Raw genomic sequence first — 25,147 nt, forward strand, 5'->3', positions numbered from 1 at the left:
TAACATTCAGTTGGAATTTGTAGTAAATTGTGTCGTTATGTAAAAATAACATTTTTATGTTCTAAAGGAATTCCACAACTTGAATTAACTCTTATACTCCAAATACAGAGGTTGATTAAGTTGTATTAAAACGATTTTGAAGCCTCATCACGTCGTTAGTCTTTTTTTTTTTTTTGCCATGTCTGATCATGCTCGTATATCTCACGACTGATACTTCTTACAGACAATCCGAGTCTACGATGTACAAGAACGACAGTTTCCGAGCGCACGTAAAGAGTCCGAACACTGAAATCTCTCAACAACTTGACTGCTAAACTCAGAATTACATGAATATTGATATCGTTCTCCAACTGCTACAAATGTGCATGCGACATGTATTTCGTAGGTACCGATTGTGAGATATGACGCTCTGAACTACTTAGTCTTTATAGGAATCTTTACCAATCCAGTGACTCTCTTGACAAATTGTACAGTGAACTATGATTAACGGCTTTCTTGTTTCAGAGTTTTGCACAAAACATCTACACATGAGCTGTTTACCAAAAGGTCAATCCAATTTTTTTAAAAAACAGACTAAATAGAAGGCAGTTTAAGCGACAGCACCCACAACTTTTGGGCGATTGTTGTGTGATTGAATAGTGCACTTGACTGTCACTATTATAGCGCATTTTTGTACGTTTACCACTGAGTCGCGTCTGACTTGTAGGTAATGGGCGAGTTTGAAAACAAAACAACTTTCTTGATTCTTTGCCATAAAAATACTCATAACATCTAACATCGTATGTAATAATATAAATCTCCACTAAGCTTGCATTGTGCTTAATGCAGCTGAATTGAGAAATGTAACAGACAGTTTAAGAGAAAATTAATTCTAGTACAATATTAATGTTTTATATATTTTGAACCGTGATACCTGTCCAAGCGTCGTTTGTCTCCCATTTGAAAGTTGCGCACGCAGGCAAAACACAACATTCACATTTGAAATTACGACGGAACAAACATGAATAACACTGATGCCAAATTTTATTTCGCAAGCAGGATATTCTTTACTAACTTGTTTAAGATTAGTCGCACGTTTGCGGCTCTGCATGGCCAGATGGTTAAGGCACTCGACTCGTAGTAATCCGAGGGTCGTGGGTTCGAATTCCCATCACACCAAAGATGTTCGCCCTTTTAGCCGTGGGGACGTTATAATGGGATGGTCAATCCCACTATTCATTGGTAAAAGAGTAGTCCAAGAGTTGGCGGTGGGTGTTGATGACTAGCTGTTTTTCCTCTGGTCTTACACTGCTAAATTAGGAACGGCTACCACAGATAGCTTTTGTGTAGCTTTGTCCGAAATTCAAAAACAAACACACTATTTCTCACATTTCAAAATGTGAGGTAACTTAAAGAATAATAATACAGATTTACCTCATTTTATTGTTTAGCGATTATAATAAAAGATAAATAAAAACGTAATTTATGAGAGCGTATGAATAAAACTACGTTTGTGGCCATATAAAATCACGACACTGTTTATACACGCAGATGTGCCATAAGATTTCAATAACTACACAAAAATTTCTCCCAAGAAAATGGAAGAATTTACTTTTCAAATACGTAAGATCTTAGTCTCACCCTGGAAGAAGTAATGACTTGAAGAAGTGAAGATAAATTACGTAAGCGGCGATTATACAAAATGGTTGCCCTCATTTTTGATCCCTGGTATAGCCGTTTAGCCCATATATCGCATAAGGTGCTGTTCATGATGAAAATTTTTATAGTCCAGAATTTTCGTAGTCATGGTAATCCCTAGAATGTTTTTAATTTTTTTGAACGTCAATTTCAGGCATGAAAATATTATTGACAATTTTGAAAGGTTTTGGAAAAGTTTTGAAATGTAGACAATAAGCTGACCCGAAATATTTAATAAAATTTAAAGATAAATAAAGAGTTTGAAAACAATTATCAATCGAACGGACAGTTTTGCTGTATTTCTACATTTTTATTAGACATGCTACGTGAAATCAAGAACAAGAACACCATATTTTAAAGGATCTGTTGATACACGATTTAATAAGATAGGAAGTTTTTTTGTGTCGTTTTTCATGTTAAATATTCTTCTCTAAAGATTGCAAGTTTGCCTTCGAAAGAATGGAAAGTTTAATCTTTGTATTTTGAAGTTACAATTTTGCATGCTATATTATACTCTATAGGGCTTCTATGCAGATATCTTCAGGCTAGATCTTCAAACATTCCTACGAATCAAACACTAACACGACTAAAATTAGAATCCACCATGTCTAATGCTGTTACCAGGCCTAATGAGTTAAATAGATCTAGATCTGTATCTACGTTATAACATACTAAAAAACTGTTAAATCGATACGATCAGAGGCGCTTAATTACATTTGCAGAGATAAATATAGGCTTAAGATTTAGCGCTAAAAACCTAATTGGCTAACCTTAGGCCAAAATCTTAATGTTCTTGCATGTGACATAAGAAGCGAATGAAGTTATACCCGTCACAGATAGATCTAATATATCTAGGTATAGATTAATATTAAACGGAGAATGTATTCAGCATAAAATTTGAGGTATGTTAATTCCACTTTTGTTTTCTTAGCGGGTTTTTTTATTAATTCAGACAAGTTTTCTGTGCTAGTTTGTAGGTTATTATGTGTTTATATGATTAAATAACAAACATGAAGAAATTCTACTTGGACTTGAAGTTATACCTGCAGGAATCGCATATATTATATATCCGTTGATAAATTGTAATATCTTTAATTACACCTGTATCTGTTTCTGCTCGCATGTGCATATCGAAGTTTTTTTAGCCGTAGGCCTAGGTTTAATTTGTGCTGACGTTACCTCTCGTTATATAGGAATATATATGTTTATGCCAAGTTATAGAACGAAATCGATAAACTTGCATATCCAACGTTTGTGGAAATAATATAAATGTTATAAATCACGAAAATAAATTTTCATTCAATTTTTATTAGGTCTACAGCGTTACTAAATCATTCATAAATTTATATGATGTCAAAAATATACCGATATCGTTTATCAGTAAATCTGGTTTTTATGCATCAGGGCATGGGTGATGCGTATACTAATTTAATAGAAACCAGTGTGTGTTACGTCACGCTTGCTTTCTCGAAATAGGAAAAACAGTCATAAAAGCCAGCATGCGTTTACCTAGATTAGAATACTTCGATTACTGTCTGCTTGTTACGATTTTAGTGACAGGGATGCAAGTAGCCCGTGAGATGTGTGTGTCCATTGAAACCTTATAAGTGTAGTTTGTTTGTTGTTTTTGCTTTGAATTTCACGCAAAGCTACACGAGAGCTATCTGCGCTAGACGTCTCTAATTTAGCAGTATAAGACTAGAGGGAAGGCAGCTAGTCATCACCACCCACCGCCAACTCTTAGGCTACTCTTTTACTAACGAATAGTGGGATTGATCGTCAAATTTTAACGCCCTCACAGCTGAAAAGATGAGTATGTTTGGTATATAAGTGTAGTGAGTTTAGGTATAATAAACCTAAAGTAAAGACGTAGTGTGAAATCACCTCGCCTGCAGCCAAGTGCATAAAAGTTATTATGATAGTAAAAATATCGATTTAATTTTAAGCCTAAATCGTATCTGAAGACTCTAAATGATGGCCAGATGGTTGGATGAGGGTCACAGGTTCGAATCCCCATCACACCAAACATGCTCACCCTTTCAGTCATGGGGATGTTATATGTGGGTGTCAATACCATTATTCGTCGATTAAAAAGTAGTCCAAGAGTTGGCGGTAGATGGTAATGACTAGTTGCTCTTCCTTTAGTCATTGATAAATTATGGACGACTAGCGCAGACAACTATCGTGCCACATCATTTTTGACATTTTATACATTAGTGTTATATAAACAATAACAGTGTAAATCGATTTGTATGTGTTTGATTCGCTTCATTAAGACCCACGATTTGTGAAAATTTGCCAAAATAATGTAAGGTCTTACATTTTTATTAGGCATCCAGAGCTGCCAACACAAACGTCGGCCATAATATGCGGCATTAGTCTAAAGCAGTGTTTCTCAACGTCCCACATCGCATTCCTCCCTTAGCGATCCCAAGCTCTTCCAAATCCTCCCCATCCTTAAATCATCATGAAAAAATAAATTATTTGCGTCATTATACCTTATTTTTGCAATAGTAATTAATGAAATTCAGTTAGTCTAGAAAAGAAAACAATTCTTGTACAATAATTAATTAAAGGTGATTATTAGACCAAAAATGAAAATAAATGAGGAGTAATTTTTATTTCTACAAAACAAAACAATTAAAGAATAGCTAATTTAAAGTTGGTTGACAAAAATTAAAGAAGAAAAGACAACTTTGCTTTCAGAATTGTAACTTAATATCATATTTCCGTTTGAATTGTACAACTTTAACGAGAACCTTGAGCTTTGTGCTGAGAAACTAAAAGAAAAAAATCGAGGAACAAAACAAGTCAATTTTGTCTAAGACTGCCACGCCACGTCAAAATATCCGTAACAGCACTGAAGGCACATCCAACTGAGTATAAGTATATGGTCGGAAATGGCAGAAAAACTTGTTGGCCCTCCACAGCTAATTTATTAGATTATATTTGACACTGAGTTGGGGAATCAGCCATGCCACTTTTTTTTTTTTTTTTTTGTAGGCATGGATCAGTTTCATACTGTCATCGTTTTGTAAGTGTATCAACTCGTCGATCTGATCAGAGTTTATAGCCAGACATTATTTTCGCAATTAAGTGAAAAACCATCATCATAAATTGTATCGTTTTTTGTTGTTGTTGTTTTTTATTAAAATATATTTGTGTTAACAATGAAAATTATGTGTATTAATCTTGTTGGCAAATAACATAAATTTAATACCTATTAACATTTAATTAACTACTAAGTTCAAATTAAAATTCCGGCTATTTAAAAAAGTAATACGTAACGTACATAACATAATAAATCGCAGACTCGTCCGAAATACATGTAAATGATAATACGTAACACACTGATCTCAAGCATAAAAGAAACGACCATGTATCAAATGATACAAATGTGGTCAAATCTACAGTACAAAGAAGACTCAACAAGAATAAAATATTTGGTTGTGTAATAATTTAAAAACATTTACTTCAATCTTCAAATATTGTAAAGAGACTGAAGTTTGCTAAAGAAGTATACAAACTGGACTGTTAATTATTGAAAAAGTGTGTTCTGGAAGGTTGAGTCCAAGTTTGAAACTTCTGGTTTGAAGCATAGATTGTTCATTCAGCGGAAAAAGGGTAAAAGATAGTTATCTCAATAACTATGGGGAGGCAGTGTGATGGTTTCAAGGCGGAATGTTTCTTTTGAGGAAACACGAGATATTTGCAAAGTAGATGGTATAATGGACCAGTGCATTTTCCATTAGATAATGATCCATCATAGTATACCCAGTGGTTTGGGTATTACTGATAAAGGATTCTGCTAGTAAGACAATGATGACCCAAAACACTCATCCAACCTATGCAGAAATCAGTTACTTAAGAACGAAGTTGCTGGAGTCATTTAACCTGTTCAATGTCGTAGACGAGATAACTCGTCCAAGCCGATCGGTAACACAGTGCCACGGACAAGTTAATTCGTTCTCAATAATACCTAATTTCAACGCTAGATTTCAGCACCATACATGCATTTGACCTACTTACAAATTGTTTCACTTTCGATCCAAAATGGCGTCATGAAAAAGTTACAAAATGAAGAAGCATTAGAATTGTATCTTAGCATCTGAAATACTTGGCAGTCAACAAGTTAAAGATGTGATGGCCAGTTGAGTAGATCTGGGATTTGATAGATGAAAAACTTGACAAATCAAAAGTTACCATCAAAGAAACTTTATGAAAGTGTATTAGAGACATTTGGAGTAAAATATGTTATGTATCACAATTATCTCGGACGAGTGTTCAATTTATTATGTTTTGTTTTACGATTTGAAATGACCTAAAATTTTAATTTTAATTTAGAAGTTATTGGAATGTTGATGTTTATCAAATTTATAACATTTGCCAAGAACATTGATACACACAATTTTCTTAACATAATTAAGTATTAATATACAAACAAAATAAATTTATAATAATGGTTATTAGAAATAATTATTTATATACAAATATTTTACAAACTTGTAAACAATACTAAGTCTTCTATCTGGTCCGGAACCGAATATTTTATTGACAGTTTATTATGAACAAAGTAATTCTATGTTGATATATAGGTATAGTTCACTTGACAGGAAGCTAACTAGCTCTATTCTTTGCTGGCCTTATATGGCTTACAAGCTAGCTTTTCTCCAAGGAAGATATCTAATGTCTTCGTAGAAATACTAACGTTCAAAGCTAATTCTCTGACGTTGAATCATTTGTAATATTCGAAAGCAATAATCCTTCCTGATCTAATATCTGTAGTTTTCTGATTAATAATTGTTTATCACAGTTATAGCTTCTGAGAATTGTCTCTTGGCACATTGCTTTATATAAACTTTGGGCAAGTTTCTTGAAAGTTTAGCTGGCAACAATGTAAAACGGATATTGTTGATTCTTACACTTGAAATTTTTTACAAATTTAGAGAATAGGCAGGACTTTCACAATACACATTTAACAATCTAAGTTGCATGGATTTCTAGGCATATATTAAGCTGAACCAAACATAGATATTAAAGAAAATATATAATATTAAATTTATTACAAATCCCAAAGGACACTTTGATTAAATATGTTGCAACAGTAATTGAAAGACTGTTTGCAATTACTGAAGAAAAAGAGAAGCACGTAAAATATTAACTGTTTGCTGAACTCAAACACTCCCACTGAGTTTATGTTGTACAAAATAAAGATAAATATTTTTAAAATTTTGATTTTTCATCTGTGAGTTACCTTTCATCATTCTTTGAAAGTAACCTGGGATCTAATTTTGACTTTTTTTCTAACAATTAGCATAGTAATATATATGTGAGTATATATATAGGGGTGTGGGCCAAGGATTCTTCTACTCTCAGTGTCTGTGTCTTGGTGATAAATTCAAACAATAAATGGATAGCACAAAAACCACTTGTATAAAAATAATATATTCAAAACAAGTTAAAGGTAAGTACAAAAACTCTTTACACTACAGAAAGCATGGTTGTAATTTAAACACTGTACAGTAATTTTCTTCTTGTAAAAAAGTGCACTTAGGTTAATTCAATTGCTTTAATCCAGTTGAAAAGCCAAACTTTTTTTCTCTACTTTTTATAATAATAGTATCAGTAACTAATTCTCTTATACCACCTCATAGATTACCACAGTTGTAACCTGAACTTCTAATAATTGTCTTTTTTCATTAAAGTCCACACAAGCGGGTTCAATTAGTTTAGAACACCCTTTGACAAGACAGATTATTCTCCTTTTATCTATAAAAAAGTTAATATTACTTCAAAATATCAGCTATTAAGGATATTCACTACCACGAAAGCCAACTTCTCATTTTCTAACATTTTCTAACTGAACTTTACTTTCACTTAACTATACTTTTACTCCACTCCTGTTTGTTTGGTTGCTGTTTTTTATATGTTTATCCCTGAGATCTCTATAATTTTCTATAGCTTCAACACCAATGAATTGCAAACGCAACATATGATTCTTATCAAGTTCAGTAACCAAATCTGTCATAACTATTGCCTCTAAAATAATGGCTTTTAACCCTCCTGTAATGAAAACTCAGCAATTATTAAATATTAACTCACAAAATATATACTCTAATAATACCTACACCAAACAGTCTTGTTTATCCAACACTCCTGCAGGTTTGTAAAATGCTGAGCTGATGTAATTTTGAAACAAGCTGGTTTTAAAATCAAAACTATAAGAATGATGAGAAATGGATTCACATCATGGAAAAGTAAGAAAAAACATGTTAAAACTCACTTGATATCAGTAACATGGGAGAAGCAGTATTGCACAATCATATGACAAGCAAGAAACACACAGAAAATATGAAAACACTGAAGGCACCATCAAGCAACACTATTACTGTCTATATCTTCTTCAAACCACATGAAGAGAAACCATCCTCTTAAGCTCCCAGTGGCAGTGTGGTATGTCTGTGGATTTATACTGCTAAAAACTGGATTTTGATACCCATCATGGACAGCCCTTTTTGTAGCTTTGTGGTCAACTACAAACAAGCAGCTGTCTTAAAAACAAGACTACCACCACAATTGTTACCCATTTAACTTACAATATCCAATCATTTGTTTCTTCTACTGATGTTTTAAGATTAGACATTTTATGTGCTTAGGATATCATTGACTGTCATCTCATGTGGAGAAGTAGAACATCATACATAGCTGTAGAAAAATTAACTCCATATTTCTCTTCCATACTGAAGTAGAAAATTCTAAAGTTTGATGGATATATTTATTTGCTTAATAAGAGCTTGAAATAATCCCTTTATATGAAACAATGTGACATTCATCATTGCTTTTCAGATGGAATAACTCTCCATGCAAGATACATCAAATCAAAGTCCTTAGGGCATTATACTGCCACAAATCTATTTGACAAGATGTTCTCCCTCATTGCAGACTTCAATTCTAAGAATTTATTACAAATATTTATGGACTGTCTCAGTGTTAGTTGTGAATTACTGAAATGCTATCAACTTAAGCTAATAAACTAAATTTAAAAAAGACTATCATTTCAAGTTATGGCTTACATATAATTCACAAAGCATCTGACTGAAAAATTTAGGTTACTCTGAGAAATTGTCTTTTATCAAAGATTCTCCAGCAAGAGTTGATGACTTCAAAAGTGAGACTGAATGTTTGGACTTTCTACCAAAGCTTTATAAGCACCAATGACTGGAGAATGTTAGTGTTGTACAAAAGTGCTTGTCCCTACTACATCATCTTAAAACATATGAGGATGCACAAGAAACCTACCAAAATTAAAGTCATATGACAATATTCATGAAGCTGTTAATTTCCATGTCTTCAGTCCTGAAGTACAGTTTTTCTCACTTCTGTGCTAAAGAAACTGAACCTTGTTTCAAAAAATTCTACAATGATAAATAAATGTTATGTTTTTATAACTACAGATCTTTTTGGTCTTGAAAAGGATTGCTTAGTAAAGACTTACTAAATCAGAAAAACTGGTAAACATAACTATATTATATGTTTTAAGCCTTGTTTTGACTGAGCAAAAATATTTTGAAGGAATCTTCCAAAATTAATACTGGTTTTGTTACAAAACACATCTTTAGCAATTTGAAGAGGGTTTCAAAAATTAGTGATAAAGTCTTTAGTCTTTTAGCTTAAATGCAAACAGTTTCTTAAGGCTGTTGTGAAGATTGCTCCTAAATTTATAACTTAGTAAAAAACATGAGATAACCTGGTAGCAATGTTGTTCAATGCACCATCCAATGTTGTTATACTTTCTTTTTGTTAAAAACCTGGTAAATGTATGCAGGATAGAAGAAAGGGAAAGTGACACTATTTTCATAACCTCCATGCAGTCATCTGATTCAAGAGTTTATATGTTTCTGAGAGAGTAGGACAGACTGGATACTCTATATTTCCAGCTCCTGTCAGATAAGAAATAATTCAAAATACTTTGGAGGGTTTTCTAGTTCTCCTTTTCATGTCTTATGGATGGGTCAGTGTCCAGAAAAGCTTTTTCTGTAAATAAAGCATGTTCTTTAATAACAGAAGAATCATAATGGCCACATCAAACATGCTGGGATATCCTGAAAGTAAACAAAACTATGGAAATGTTTACTTTTGTTGGAAACGCAAGACAAAGGTACAGCTCATACTCAGAAAAGAAGTCCAGCAATTTGAAGCTACAGAAAGGAAACAAGAGAAAAGTTGGAAAATTGAAAAGCACTTTCTTTCATCAGTTGATGAACACTTTGAAAAAACTGAAAAGTAGAGAAACTTTAGCATTCTTATGTTGACCAATTCCCTGAAGAAAGTTGTAAGAGAAAAGAAAAAATACTCGAAGGCTCCCTCAATGAAAATTGAAAAGAAACTGTAAAAAAAGAAGTGCAAAACACTTTGACATTTTCATCTTAAACTAATCCAGTTACATTTGAACACTGCTAAATTAATAATAAAAATATTATTTCCTTTTTACCATATAAAACATTATTTACGTTTAAAAACATGTACGTCCAGGTAGAGTATACTGTGTAACCCACCCGACATGGAACTTGAATTTCCAAAAATGGTCATTGAAATGTCATGATATCCCATTTTTACATAGGTACACGGGTCTTGAAATACCAAGGGTCAATAGCAAAGTTTCACACCTTTATAAATTGTAGTCTAGACATACTACAGCCATGCAGAATGTTATTTGTGTTTTTTCATACCAAAGCCACATTAAGCTATCTTTTCCGACTACCGAATGGAATTGAACCCCTGATTTTCGTGCTGTAAATCCTTCGATTTACCGCTGTTCCAGCGGGTGACATTCCTGTACATTCTATTTAAAAAAAAAGACCTGTATATTTTGGGGCGTAGTGTCCAATATCCAGTCGGGATAAAAAAAAAATGTTCATGTCCGATACACAGAACTGATATGAGAACTGAAATTACTGACTTCTTGTGTCTGTTTATATATTATATTAATTTTATGCATACAAATATTTCTTGTTTTTATAAATTTCGTATAAAATAACAGTTATATAACTCTTGGTTTCATTATGATTTATTTTACTATTTAATATGTCGTTGGGTACATAAAAAATACTAAACATTTTATATTTGTACCACATTTTCTCTAATCTTAATTCATTTAATAACTACTGAATTATAAGTTGATATGTTATTTTCCTAAGGAGATACATGTTCAAGAATTCGATCGCTACTATAATTATGAGTTTACTGCTTGTTTATTCTGTATCATATCAGGGATTGGAAACGAGGCTAAAGTGCAGCTTCACTCACCCCAGAGTTCGGAGAACCTCACTACGGGAGGAGACATGGTTCTGCGCTGCAAGGTAGAAGGAAACCCAGAAATAACGTATGAATGGTTTCACAATGGTAACAGACTTTTCCGAAACGATCGTACGTTTTTTCGTCACAAACGTCTTCATATCAATAATTTGAATGTAGCGGATAACGGAATATATACCTGTCGAGGTGTCAATGATGCCGGAACAGTGGACAGCACTGAAAATTTTCCCGTTATTCTTAAAAGTAAGTTTAACAAAGAAGAACTGTATATTGTAACATGAAGTGATAATTTTTTATCACTTCACAATTCCCAAAGAAAAAATTAAATACTTCGCAGTGCATGTAAATGGCTGTATATCAGTTTTTATTAAGAGATAAGAAAAATCATTTATATTACGTTATACACTCACAATTACATAAAAATAGTTCATGCTTAATGAATAAAACTATCGCCAAATTTCCTCAAAAAATCATAAGTTGAAAACTTTTACGTCCACCCCATTTCTTGCACCTAATGGACCACCATGGTATATGTATAGACATGGAATAGTTACTGGACTCTATCTCGGCGACAAACACGCAAACGATAATTCACGTAACTTAAGACAACATAACACTGTATGTCGCATGATAAATATTATCTAACGCTGTGTAATTTTTTCAACCATTTGTTAATGATTGGTAGCGTTACTAGATTTATTTATTTTAGGAGTATAAACGTAGGCTACATTTTTAATTAATCCACTCTTTTACTTAAAACGTTTGGAGAATATTCTATGATAGGAAATGCCAGTAGATTAGACAACCTAGATTTTTGTATCATATATTACTACCCCCAGTAAAAATTTTAAAAACATACTGAAGAAGTAAATATGCAGAACTGCAATTCATCATTGTCACTTGGAAGGAAGAAGTAGATAAATAAAGCAGACCTCATACAATAGAGGAATATAAGCAGTTTGCTTAATTTAAATGTTTGGGTAAAGGGGCATATCATCCTAATTTATTATCCATTAGTATTCAACCTCAATGTTTTTCCTTTTCAGTGAAGAAACAAATGCAAAAGCAAAAAGAATATTCTAATTAGATTGAAGGCCCTTAGGTGGCGTAGAAAGCGGGAGGCCCAAGCTATCCCCATTTTCAATCTGTTGGTGCCAAAATTATTCTAAAATAAACATTAGGCACCCACAACTTTAATCTGCATTCCACACTTCTTCCCTTTATTTTTTCCCGAAAGAATATGACGTAACAAATAATGTTTACATATACAAAATTGAAAACCCATTACATTGTTCTAATAAATAACAGTAGCGACACAAAGTGATTAAAAGGTGTATTCACAGAGTTAACTTTTTTAATTCTTAAATTATTAAGGTAAAAAAGCAGCAAGGATTATCAAAGTACCCCATGATTTGACTGTAAGGAATGGCGATCCTGCCTTGTTTGATTGTGTTTATGAGAACGCCGCTGTTTTTGAGTGGTACGCTCCCAAGGAAGATGTTCCCTTAAACAATGGTACCAGGTGAGCTTCTGCATATAAAATAATAGAATGTGCCTTAAATAAAATATTTAGGAAATTTGTTTGTTGTTTAGCACAAAACTACACAATAATCTGTCTGTTCTCTGTCTGTTGCTAGCATCAATGCCCGATTTATAAGCCCTCAAATTTACTGTTGAATCACCAGGAAGCGATCTGGGAGAACACGTTAATAACACTTGTCATTCAAGTATAACGATAACATATTTTGGGTATTGATATAATTAATAGCAAGTGGCTCATAACTGTTTTTTTTTAATGTATAATTGTGCTAGTTGCTTGTAATGTTGTCCTGCTGTCCATTTCTCCCTCTAGTAACTCAACAGTAACCTTGAGGATTCATTAGAAGTATGGTAGCCCATGCTTATGTAGCCCATTGTGTAGCTTTGCATTTAAAACAGTAGTCATTGCTGCTTTGCGTCATGATACTTAGTTTTATACCTAGATTTACCTATATAGTTTATATTGTCATATAAATGCTTAAGGTAAAGTAGTTTATTTCATTAAATTTGAATTTTACAAAATGTAATAAATGCAATTTTACAGTTATAAACATGACTGTGGGTATGTAGTTATCTATATATTGTGATAGATAGGACATTTCTGTAACTTGTATTTGTTTGTAATTAAGTGCAAAGTTATACGATGGACTATCTGTGCTATGTTCACTACAGATATTGAAATTCTGTTTCTAGCATTGTAAGTCTGAAGACACACTGCTCTGCCACTGGGGCGTTACAAGTTGTGTCAAAATATAACTGGACGTAAATGAATGTGATATATAAGATAGCAACTCAAAGCTTTAGTGAACAACAGCATAAATATGTATAACGTGAACAATGTGAAAAAGATAGAGTGAAAATAAAATATGTAAAAAAATAAAGATCCTAGAAATCGAGTTTTTTGTGTTTTTGGTAAATATATGTTTTTGTTTGTTTTTTTACATATCAAGATATTGGAACAAGATTTTATACCCTTCCAATCATCTGTTGCTTTTGTTAGGTGTTATAATTTATCTCGGACGAGTCTCCGGGCCCGGCATGACTCGTAATATGAGGGTCGCGGGTTTGCATCCCTGTCGCACCAAACATGCGTTGCTCTTTCAGCCTAAGGGGAGTTATAATGTGACAGCCAATCCCACTGTTCGTTGGTAAAAGAGTAGCCCAAGAGTTGGCGGTGGGTGCTGATGACTAGCTGCCATCCCTCTTGTTTTAAATTGCTAAATTAGGGACGGCTAGCGCAGATAGCCCTCGTGTAGCTTTATGCGAAATTAAAATACAAACAAATTAATGTAACAACAGAGAATGAAAGCTAGGGATGGAGGAAGAGGTCTTTTTGTACCTGACTCTCCTGGGTATAAAAATTTCCAATATACCCAAATATCCATAAAGAAAAACCGACAATTTTGAAAAGAACGAACGCACTATCGCTTGCTTTCTCGACATTGAGAAAGCATTCGACACTCTCTGGTGCCACGGATTACAATGCCGCTTAAAGGAAATGGATATACACTAGGGAATTATTCGCTGGCTATCTAACTTTCTGGACGATAGAACATCTAAAGTTGATGTTGATGGGGCCAACTCAGAGTCTACTTCACCTGAGGTAGGTGTCCCATAAGTAGGGATAGTTAGCCCTATCTTATTTATCAGTTACACGAATAATATGCCACTATCGGACCTAAACTTGGTTCTGCGTCACAATTTGCCGACAATGTAGTGGTCTTGCTTGTTTGTTTGTTTTGAATTTCGCGCAAAGCTACTCGAGGGCTATCTGCGCTATCCATCCCTAATTTATTTGTGTAAGACTAGAGGTAAGACAGCTACTCATCGCCACCCACCGCCAACTCTTGGGCTACTCTTTTACCAACGAATAGTGGGATTGACCGTCACTTATAACGTCCCCACGGCTTGGAGGGCGAGCATGTTTGGTGCGACCGGGATTCGAACCCGCGACCCTCGGATTATGAGTCGAACGCCTTAACACACTTGGCCATACCAGGCCGAACAACTTAGAAGAATACTGTCAGATATATAGAATAAAAATAAACATACCGAAAAAACCAAGTAATACTATTCACCAGATTAAATAAACTAAAAAAAAAACGATCTGCCGAAGTTATACATGAACGGATCACTTTTACAGACTGCTTCCTCGGCAAAATTTTTAGGTTTAACCTATGATAGTAAGTTAACGTGGATACAGCATACTAACAATATACTGACTAGAACAGAGGTGGGCAACCCCATAGCCACTGGCCACATGCGAGTAGTGGATAGCACAGTTATGACCAGTTCGAGTTTGGGAATCAATTTTTAAGGCGTGAGACTCGTAATCAGAGGGTCGTGGGTTCGCATCACCATTGCGCCAAACATGCTCGCCCTTTCAGCCGTGGGGGCATTATAATGTTGCGGTCAATCCCACTATTCGTTGGCAAAAGAGTAACCCAAGAGTTGGCGGTGGGTGGTGATGACTAGCTGCCTTCCCTCTAATCTTACACTACTAAATTAGGGACGGCTAGCACAGATAGCCCTTGAGTAGCTTTGTGCGAAATACAAATACGTTTATGTTAATACGTTCTTGGGCTACTCTTTTACCAACGAATAGTGGAGTTGACCGTTACATTATAATGCTCCCACGGCTGGGAAGGCAAGTATGTATGGTGCGACCGTGATTCGAACCCGCGACCCTCGGATTACACGTTGAACGCCTTAACACGCTTGGCCATGCCAGGCCCAGCTATAAAGTAGCTTGGATTCCAGCTCAAAAAAACAGAAATCATTTTCTGATGCTGAGCCAGTAAAAAAATATTGATTGTGGTCATTGAAACTCTGTTGGAGAATTATGATTCAAAAATGAAAGATGATATTCTTCAAAAAGTAAATAATTTGCAGTTAAGTCAAAGAACAATTGTCTGCAGAATGCTAGAGTTAGTGAAAGACAGTAATAGAAGATTAGTTGCTTGAACAATTAAAAACTGTTTGTATTTTTCTTTAGCACTAGATGAGTCAACATTTGGTAATTTGAGTTCGATATGTTACTTCAGATCTTTAAGTGAGGGAAGAAATGCTTGGCCTTTATGGATTACGAGATTGAATATGTGGAAAAACATCTTTCAAAAATTTTTTGAAATGTCAAAAAAATTCTATCTGGATTTAACAAAAAACAACTGGTTTCTGTCACAACAGACGATGCTCTCGCCATGACTGGCTGAAATTATGATTTGTTTCTCTTTTGAAGCAGCAGAATTAATTGAAAATAATATGAAGTCCACGTTGCCATCTTTTCATTGCATTTTGCATCAGGAAAATTTATGTGCTCAAATGTCTAAAAGTGATGAATTGAAAAATTTGATGGCCATTGTTGTAAAAATTGTGAATTATATTAGAAGTGGAAGCTCTCTCATCCATTGACAGTTTGTTGAGTTTTTGAAGAAAGGGAGTGACTGTATTTTTGATGATCTTACTAATTGTGCAAATGTAATATGGTTCAGTAAAGGAAAAGTCTTGGAATGATTTACTTCCTTATTTCTCCAAATAAAAGAGTATCTTGTCGAAAAAGGTGAGATTGAAAATTTCCCTGAAATTGTAACTTTATGGTGGTGTGTTTTGCACTTTTTGTTGACATGATGGCTCACTTGAATAATTTGAATATGAAGCTGCAAGGAAGAGGTAAAATAATAAGTGAGCAATCACAATCTATTCATGAATTTCAATTAAAGCTAAACCTCCTTGCAGAACAGTTACAAATGATTTGACACTTTTTGCAAAGTTGAATAGGTTTCTAGAAAATAAAAAGGACTATGATTTCTCTGATGCTAAAGATGATCTCTATGTAAGCTGGATCAAAAGTCTGTCTCAAAAATTTGAATCATGTTTCTCCAAATTTAAAAATTTGAAATTGATGTTTGAATTTTTGCATGATCCATTTCAATTTGACTTAGGAAATTTCAGTGAGGAAATTGCATCTTTTTTGTCTTTTAGATAAGTGTGGATTTGAAGATGAGATGCTTACCCTGCAAAATGTAGAACACATAAAAGGTAAACAAAAATGTTCTAGCAGAGAGATATGCCTCACTATTCCAATAAATGAGAGTCTTCCAAATTTAAAGATAGCAATTTCAAAATTATTTTCCATGTTTGGATCCACATGGGTGTGTGAATCAACATTTTCTACGCTAGATTTTCTCAAGTCTAGATACAAATCTCGGCTTACTGACATAAATTTAGAGGCAGATCTAAGATGCTCATTGAGCATAGATATTAAGCCACATTTCACAAAACATGTTGATGAAAACCCCCATCAGCTTTCACATTGAAGGTTAGTTGAAATGCAATTGTTTTGATTAAACTAACATCTTTTTTTTTTTCTTAATAGTGTGGCCAATGTGGTTTTCATTAGCCACGGTTGTGGCCACTATGAAAAATAAGTTCCCAACCCCTGGACCAGAATCTGGAAAAGAGAAAATTATGCAAGAAGTCTGTCTGGTAAAACTCAAGACACTTCTCCAGATAATATAATAAAATCTACAAAACATATATTAGACCTATTATAGAATATACACGTCCAGCCTGGTTAAATATATCACAAAAACAGCCATATAAACTGTAAAAAATATAAAATTCAATCATTACCACAGCATATAAAGCACTTTGTCAACATTCATACACAAGTACACAAACTTAGAAACATTATCTGATAGAGTCTTGCATAATGCACTAAATTATTTTACTAAAAATTGGCATAAAAATGATTTATTGTGTGATCTTGATAGATACCTTGTACATGATGAACATAGTCCTAAGTATCTCTCTCCTATGAATATATATTTAAAAAATAGAAATTAAGTAGGCCACCAAACACTATACTTTTTTATATATAATTAGATTTAAGGATTGTAGACAATATACAAACAGTGCCCTGAAAAGGGCTGGAGTAAGTGTTGGTCTCTCTGGCCTTCAAGCACTATGACTTCATCATAGTAGTAGCTGCAGGATGGAGGAAGAGATCTTTTGGCACCTGACCCTCCTGGGTATATTATTATCAGCATACCCTAATACCCATTAAGAAGAAGCAAAGTGAAGCATAATAACAAAATTGCAGATTTAGTGATACACGTGGTAGCCCTATTGCATCAGGCCCTAATGTTGAAACTATGGAACATGAATCAAAACAGAACGGGTGTAAATGTTGCGATGAAAATTTAGCATTGGGGTTTATTTGTGCTGGGTTAGAAAACGATCGAAAGCCCCAATGTGTTATGTGTTTTGGCATATTATCTAACAAAGCATAAAATCATCCAAGTTTTTCAGGCGCCTTGAAACAAAACATAATGAATGTATTAGCAAATCTGTTGAATTTTTTCAAATTAAAGAAGGTAAAGTGTGCAGAAACAAACATTATTAGAAAAAATGGCAAATAGTCGCAAAATGTGAAAACAGCATTTGCTTTGTATGAGGTATCTCTTTTGATGACAAAGACTGGAAATTTGTTGTTTTGAATTTCGTGTAAATCTACTCGAGGGCTATCTGCACTAGCCTTCCCTAATTTAGCAGTTTAAGACTAGAGGGAAGGCAGCTAGTCATCACCACCTTTATGGCTACTCTTTTACCAATAAATAGTGGGATTAACTGCACATTATAATGCCCCCATGGCTGAAAGGGCTAGCATGTTTGGAGTGACGGGAATTTGAACAAGTGGAGTGCCTTAACCACCCGGCCATGCCAGGCCAGACTGGAAGTCCACATACTGTCAGAGAAATTAATTTTACCAGCTGCAAAAGCAGTGTCAGGTGAAATGCATGGAAATAGAGTAGAAAAAGGCATAAATTTGATTTTACTATCATACAACACTGTTAAAAGTAGAATTGACAAAATGGCAGAGAATATTAAGAGTCAATTGATTTCAAGAATATGCTAAAGCCAGTATTATTTGCTTCAGTTGGATTAAAGTACAGATATTGCTAATTGTGGTGATTTGCTTGCTTGCATTCATTCAGTAGAACATTTTCTAAAATATCTTATTTTGTTAACCAATGCTACATCTTAGGCCATATTTAACAGTCTGGTCACCATTTTTTGAAATAATTAAATTGAATGGTAAAAATGTGTAGAAATAAGTTCAGACCTGAGCTTGTGCAATATCAGACAAGAAGAGTGGATTTGTTGTTCATATTAAGGCAGTTAAGTGGGTTCATTGTTGTATATACAGAAAAGCATTGGCTGTAAGAAGAACGGACGATAAACTAAAGACAACAAGCTGTAAGTTTTATGAAAGCTCGCTCACTAAATTACTACATCTTTAATATTCTTTATGATGAGATGGGTAGTGAATATAAACATCTCTTGCATTCAGGTGTGTGCTGCTTATCTAGTAGCAAAGTTCTCAGTCATGTATTCAAACTACATGATGAAATATGCTTAGTTTTGAGTTAGAAAAAGTTTCACTTGAGTGAACTCATCAATGAAGTTTCTTGTCTCTGTGTTGGGATGTATTTGTCCGATTACTTATTCATTTGAATCAACAAAATTTAAACCTTCAAGGAGCAAGGATAACTATTTTCAAAGCAGAAGAGAAAATAGAAGTCATAATAAAAAAGTTTGATTTATGGGCTTATCGTGCTCAAAACAGTAATTACGAGTTATTATTAACACTTTTCTTGAAAAAACTGGTAAAAGCTTTCCAATGAGGTGCAAAACATTATTATTCAGTATTTGCATAATTTGAAAAAAGATTTTAGAATCTACTTTCCTCCTCCCAATTCCAGTAGTAAATAGATCAAAGATTCAATTAATGTAGGTATTATATGTGTTGAAAATTTAACTTAAAGAAAATATACCCTTATTGACCTCTCATGTGATGCTTCACTAAAGTCATTTTTTTGACAAAACTAATTGGACAGATTTTTTAATACATGTGAGACGTGATTATCCTAAACTATCCTTCAGAGCAGTAAAATATTTAATTCCATTCCCTACATCTTAATTATGTGAGTAAGGTTCACCTCAATGTGGTTATATAAAATTGAAGTACAGAAATAGGATAAATGTGGATCTGGATCTTTATTTGAAACTGTCAGGCTTTGACCTAGAAATTCGCAGTATCATTCTTCACATTAAAGTAAGTCATAAATATTTCCCATATTCTGTTTTTGTTGTTCTTTTTTTAAATCCAGAATTAAGCTGTAATGGTAGTAAAATATGCATATGATACACCAGTTACACATGATTAAAACTATTTTTAATAGGAATTGATCCCCCAGTACCATAAGGAAATTGAAGGGGGTATGCAGATTTGCAAAGTTTAGGAACCCAATGCCAAACAGAATTTAATTATATATGTGTGTGTGTGTGTGTAGAACAATATTTGAAGGAAAACAGAGATACCAATGAAACAAATAGAGGGCTTCAGCCTTTAGTAAGTGAAATGAACTTAAAATTGGACCAAGCTTAGATAATTAACAGATAAAGTTAACATCATTTTAACAATTATTCTTCATTCATTCTTCTGGTCCACTTTGCTGTGGAATCCACTGAAAAAGAAATAGGATAAAATAATTAACACCTAGGGCCAGGTGTTTAGAGTACTCAACTTGCAATCTACAGTTTGCATGATCTAAACCTGTTGTTGAGCATGTTTATTATTCAAGCTATGGATCATTACAATGAAACAGTTAATCCTACTGTCTGTTAGTAAAGAGTTGGCAATGGGTAATGTTCACTAGCCATTTTCTCTCTGATCTTTCATATCTAAATTATGAATGGCTAGTACGGATAATCTGGAGTAAGTTTACACAGAATTCAACAAACAAATAACTTAAAATATATTTTTTTAAATTTCTTTTTACCCTTTGTTGGTTGCTGATATCAACCAAAATGTTTTTAAAAATGTGTATTTTTTTTCTTAATTGAATATAAAGTTAACTTAGTTCACAAGTTACCTGAACTGGTTAGTTATATATAATAAATGAAGTAATCCAAAGTATGTTTATTTTCTGAAGTTAAAGAACATACCAGGATTTTCATAATCACCTATATAAAACATTAGTAATATGTATAAGCATGATGTGAAATTTAAAGGAAATGTTAATTTGTTTAGTCGTCTTGATGGGTTTGGAATAGTTGTCTAAGAAATTATGTCTAATAACGTAACATTTTATAATCATAAAGTGTTTTTGTTTTTCTTTTAATTCCTGTAAAATTTTGGTTAAAGCCTGAACAAACCAGAAATTAATTGGTGAGTTGAAAACTATATTCCAAATGTACCAAACTAGATGTTTTTAATTTAAAGGTTAAAATTATTTACTTGCCATATATAACTGCAAATACTATATATTAGCTAATTTATGGTTTCTAATATTTTAGTGTTGTTTGTTGCTGTTTTTAAATTGAATACCTGTATATTGTGATCATGATATGCTGCAAAAGGTTTTTCTTCCCAATCCTTTGAAAGTACCAAAACATTTGTATTCCATCTTTTTTTAAGACTTGTTTTGTGCAACCTTGTATCTCTTGTAAGATATTTTGGTTCTCTATCAGAAATCTAACCTAGTTATAATTCAATAAATAAATTCTTTGATTTTTGCATAAGCTCTTACAGTTACCTGAAAAGTGGAATTGTACTTGTACATAATGATACTTAAATACTGTGAAGTGGTGTTGAAGTATATTGTTCTCTAATCAATCTTGGCTAAATAAAAGCTTTTGATTTACATTCCTAGAATAATAACAAGTAGATAAAGAACATCTGCTGTTTCTCAGTGATGTTGAGAAAACCCACTTGTAGAGAAAAATATATATGTAAAAACTTTTCTCAACCCAAACGAGCCATTTTTACATATATATCTGCTATTTCTGTTTCAACTGAATACAGTACACAAATAGTGACTCTGTTATACAGATAATATCATTAGTTGTAAGCAATCTGAGACAATTATTTTCAAATTCTAATGGCTGGCTCATAAAAGTTTTCATATACAGCTCTTTTGATATCCTTCATAAAGACACTGTTTTAAATATCTTATATTTTTAATTTGGCCCACACATTTGCATAGGACTGGAGGTCTTAAATCTCTAGGAGATGATGCCATCCTTTACATACATTATACAATCCTCTTCACTCTTTTAGAATTTTACAAAACATTTTTTGTAAAAGATTTGTAGGTGTTTTAATAAATATTTCAACCAAATTTCTCAGTGTAGGTAAGTCCAACTTTTATATGCTTTGTGTTAACTTGTATAATTGATGTACATAACTTATTCCTATAGTTTATTCATGTATTATTTGATAAACTTATCATATGTAACCACTTATTGTTTTACTGGTAGCCCAGCTTATTGAGGTGAAAGGTAAGTATTTTCACAGAAGTTAGCTTATAAGTATTTGTTTTATTACATTTTGTAACAATTTGATTTTTTGTTACCTTCAGAGTTTTTTATTCTTTTACTAGGTGTTTTGTCAGATCTATAAAGTATTAACACTTGCAAATTTTTTCACTTTGTTGGTATGGTGTTTCTAGAAACCATCTTGCATTCTAATGTTTATATATGTATGTTTAAGATGCTACCATTACATTTTGTAGTTATATCACTGAAAAGAAATACAAATATTCAATCTTTTATAGTCTCTGTCGTATATGAAAAGAAACTATGAAGAATTTCTAGATATGCCCATGAAGACTTGAATTTTTTTTTAAATTTTGATTCAGTTAACAGTGTCATAAAACTCAGTGTTTACCTTATAATTTTTAAATATACATGACTGTTTTAAGTTTATTGCAAATTTTATGATTTAGATAATTTAAATACAGCCAGTGTTAAATTTGGTTATTTTTAAAAGGGATAATTTATCACAGGTTTGTTTATGAAACATTTTTCAATCATACATTGTGTTATTTGATTGTTATGAATTGGCACTTGTTATATTATTGCATCATGCTACTAGAAGAATTATCTAAACTTTCTCATTGTTTTAATATGCATCATAATACCTCCTAGTGTGTAGAATGATTCAGACCTTGGTCTGGCTATCAATACATATCCAAAATGTATTTTGAGTTATATAATTAGATAGAGATAGATTTAGACTGAATGACTTAGTTTAGCCATAAGTGTTTGTAACACTGTTTATTATCACAGTTGTATTCAGAGCTTTAAATAAGTGTCTTTGTCAAAGTATAAACTAACTAGTTCAGTTATTTTAGAACACAACTGAATTGTACTTCCTTGCTCTGTTATTACAATACAATCTTGAATAATATTATAATATTGTATAGGTCATTGGTTATATTTGGAGTACTGTGTTCAGTACTAAGCTTTGAACTTTAGAAAGGACATGGAATTATTGGGAAGGGTTTAGATGAAGACTGCTATGATGATATATGGGATGGAAAAGTTTCCCTTATGAGGATAGGTTAAAAATTCCAAACTTATTTTCTTGAATTGTAAAGAGTTGGAGGAAATTCAGTTGAGGTGTTGAGATAATTAAGATCACTTTTTTTGGTATTTAATAGTCAGAATGATGAGACTAAGGGCAAAAATATAAATTTTAGTAGTGTAGAAGTCAGCTAAGACAGCATTAATTTTCTTGCATTAATAGATGCAGTTTATTTAAGGGAGTTTGAGAGAAAGCTTAATAAATACTTGAATGATAAGAGTTGACTTTGAGTTTTTTTAGTTTTCAGTTCAGTTTAATGGATAGGAGAGCCTAGATGGACCAAAACACTCCTCTTGTTTTTTAATGTTATATTAATATATTGTGAATGAATTAGACTTTTTCATGAACTTGCATTTTTGGAGTAGAAGCTTACAAATATGCAATGGTTAAAGACTGGAAGAGGAATAATCATATAGTAATTTTTTGAAAGTTATTTTGCCCAATCTACTGAAACTACACTGACTGTCCTTAATGTGTGGTACTTGTACATGCACAAATTCCTGTATAAACAGTAGATTATGAGAAAGTTGAATAAGTTTATATGAATAATGTATTTTATTATTTTTGTTATGTAGTTAATTCGGTACAGCTTTATTATTTCATTAGTAAGATCGTACACAAAAAATGTGGCTTTTATGGACGTGGTTTTTGCTACAGGTACACAGTCTTTTTGAATGGCTCTCTACTTATATCTTATACTCAGCAAGCAGATGAAGGTATTTATCGCTGTGTTGGCATTAGTTCCAGCAAGGACATACCCCAGCAGACATACATTGCTCATTTAAAACTTGCATGTAAGTATCAGATAGTAACTTTGAGATACAAAAAAAACATATATTCACTGCTGGCCAAAATTTTAAGCCCAATGAACATAAAGAAAAAATATGCATTTTGTGTTGTTTGACTCAACCACTTATTTGAGTAGAGCTTCGAAAGATAAAAATATGAAGAGGGAAAGAAAAAAAAACTTTTAGCATTTAATAGAAAAAATGTGAACACTATGAAATTAGCCTAGATACTAGCTGATCAAAAGTTTAAGACCATACTGAAATGAAGCGTTAATTGGTAAACACATAACAAAATTTGGGTAAAAACATGGCAAAGACCAAAAAGTTGACAGAGTTTGAATGTGGCAGAATTGTCGAGCTGCAAAAGCAAGGTCTCTCTCAACATGCCATTGCTGGTGAGATTGGGCATAGTAAAACTGCTGTTGCAAATTTCTTAAAAGACCCTGAGGAATATGGAATGAGAATTTCAAGTGGTCAGCCCAAGAAAATTTCCCCAGCGTGGTGTAGGAGGATTTGACGGGTAGTCCAGCAAGACACCAGCCAATCGTTGAACCAGATTAAGGCCCTTACAGATACAGAATGCAGCTCAAGAACAATAAAACGGCATCTTTAAAAGCCATGCCTCCTTCCACACCACAAAACAGCTCAGTTAAACTTTGCTGAGAAGTCCCAAACATGCAACGTAGAAAAGTGGAAGAAGATTTTGTTCTCTGATGAGAAAAAATTTAATCTGGATGGTCCAGATGCCTTCCAATGTTACTGGCACGATAAAGATATCCCACTGGAAACATTTTCTACATGACACAATGGAGGAGGTTCCATCATGTTTTGGGGTGCTTTCTTTTCCATGGAACAATGGAGCTTCAGGTTATACAGGGGCATCAAACAGCAACTGGTTACATTGGCATGTTGGAGCGAGCATCCTTACTGACTGAAGGCCTTTGCTTGTGTGGAAATTACTGGATCTTTCAGCTGGACAACGCTGCAATCCACAATGCCCACAGGACAAAGGACTTTTCATGGAGAATAACGTGATTCTTTTGGACCATCCAGCATGTTTATCTGAACTGAACCCCATTGAAAATGTTTGGGGGTGGATAGCAAGGGAAGTCTGTAGAAATGGATGTCAATTCCAAACAGTGCATGATCTTCATGAAGCCATCTTCACCACTTGGAATAACATTCCAGCCAACCTTCTGCAAACATTTATATCGACCATGCCAAAGCGAATGTTTGAAGTTATTCACAATGACGGTCATGCAACTCACTACTGAGACCTCTTGTTGAGCATTTCCTACCCTGTTTAGCAGTATTTTTGTATGGTCTTAAACTTTTGACCTGGTAGTATTTAGGCTAATTTCATAGTGTTCACATTTTCCCTATTAAATGCTAAAAA

The 25,147-nt window shown here is 33.3% G+C and overlaps 1 protein-coding gene across 4 annotated transcripts in view; it reads left to right on the forward strand.

The window, feature by feature from the left end:
* Positions 1–25,147, forward strand: part of LOC143254287 (inactive tyrosine-protein kinase 7-like) — a 77,238-nt gene that overhangs the window by 38,887 nt on the left and 13,204 nt on the right. For all 4 annotated transcript variants that reach the window (XM_076509230.1, XM_076509214.1, XM_076509223.1 and 1 more), the window contains exons 3-5: positions 10,948–11,235; positions 12,367–12,514; positions 23,621–23,757. In XM_076509230.1, coding sequence (XP_076365345.1) covers positions 10,948–11,235; positions 12,367–12,514; positions 23,621–23,757 — 573 coding nt within the window. The remainder of the gene's footprint in view (positions 1–10,947; positions 11,236–12,366; positions 12,515–23,620; positions 23,758–25,147) is intronic.

Source organism: Tachypleus tridentatus, chromosome 1, assembly GCF_004210375.1.
Source record: "Tachypleus tridentatus isolate NWPU-2018 chromosome 1, ASM421037v1, whole genome shotgun sequence".
NCBI classification, from domain to species: domain Eukaryota; kingdom Metazoa; phylum Arthropoda; class Merostomata; order Xiphosura; family Limulidae; genus Tachypleus; species Tachypleus tridentatus.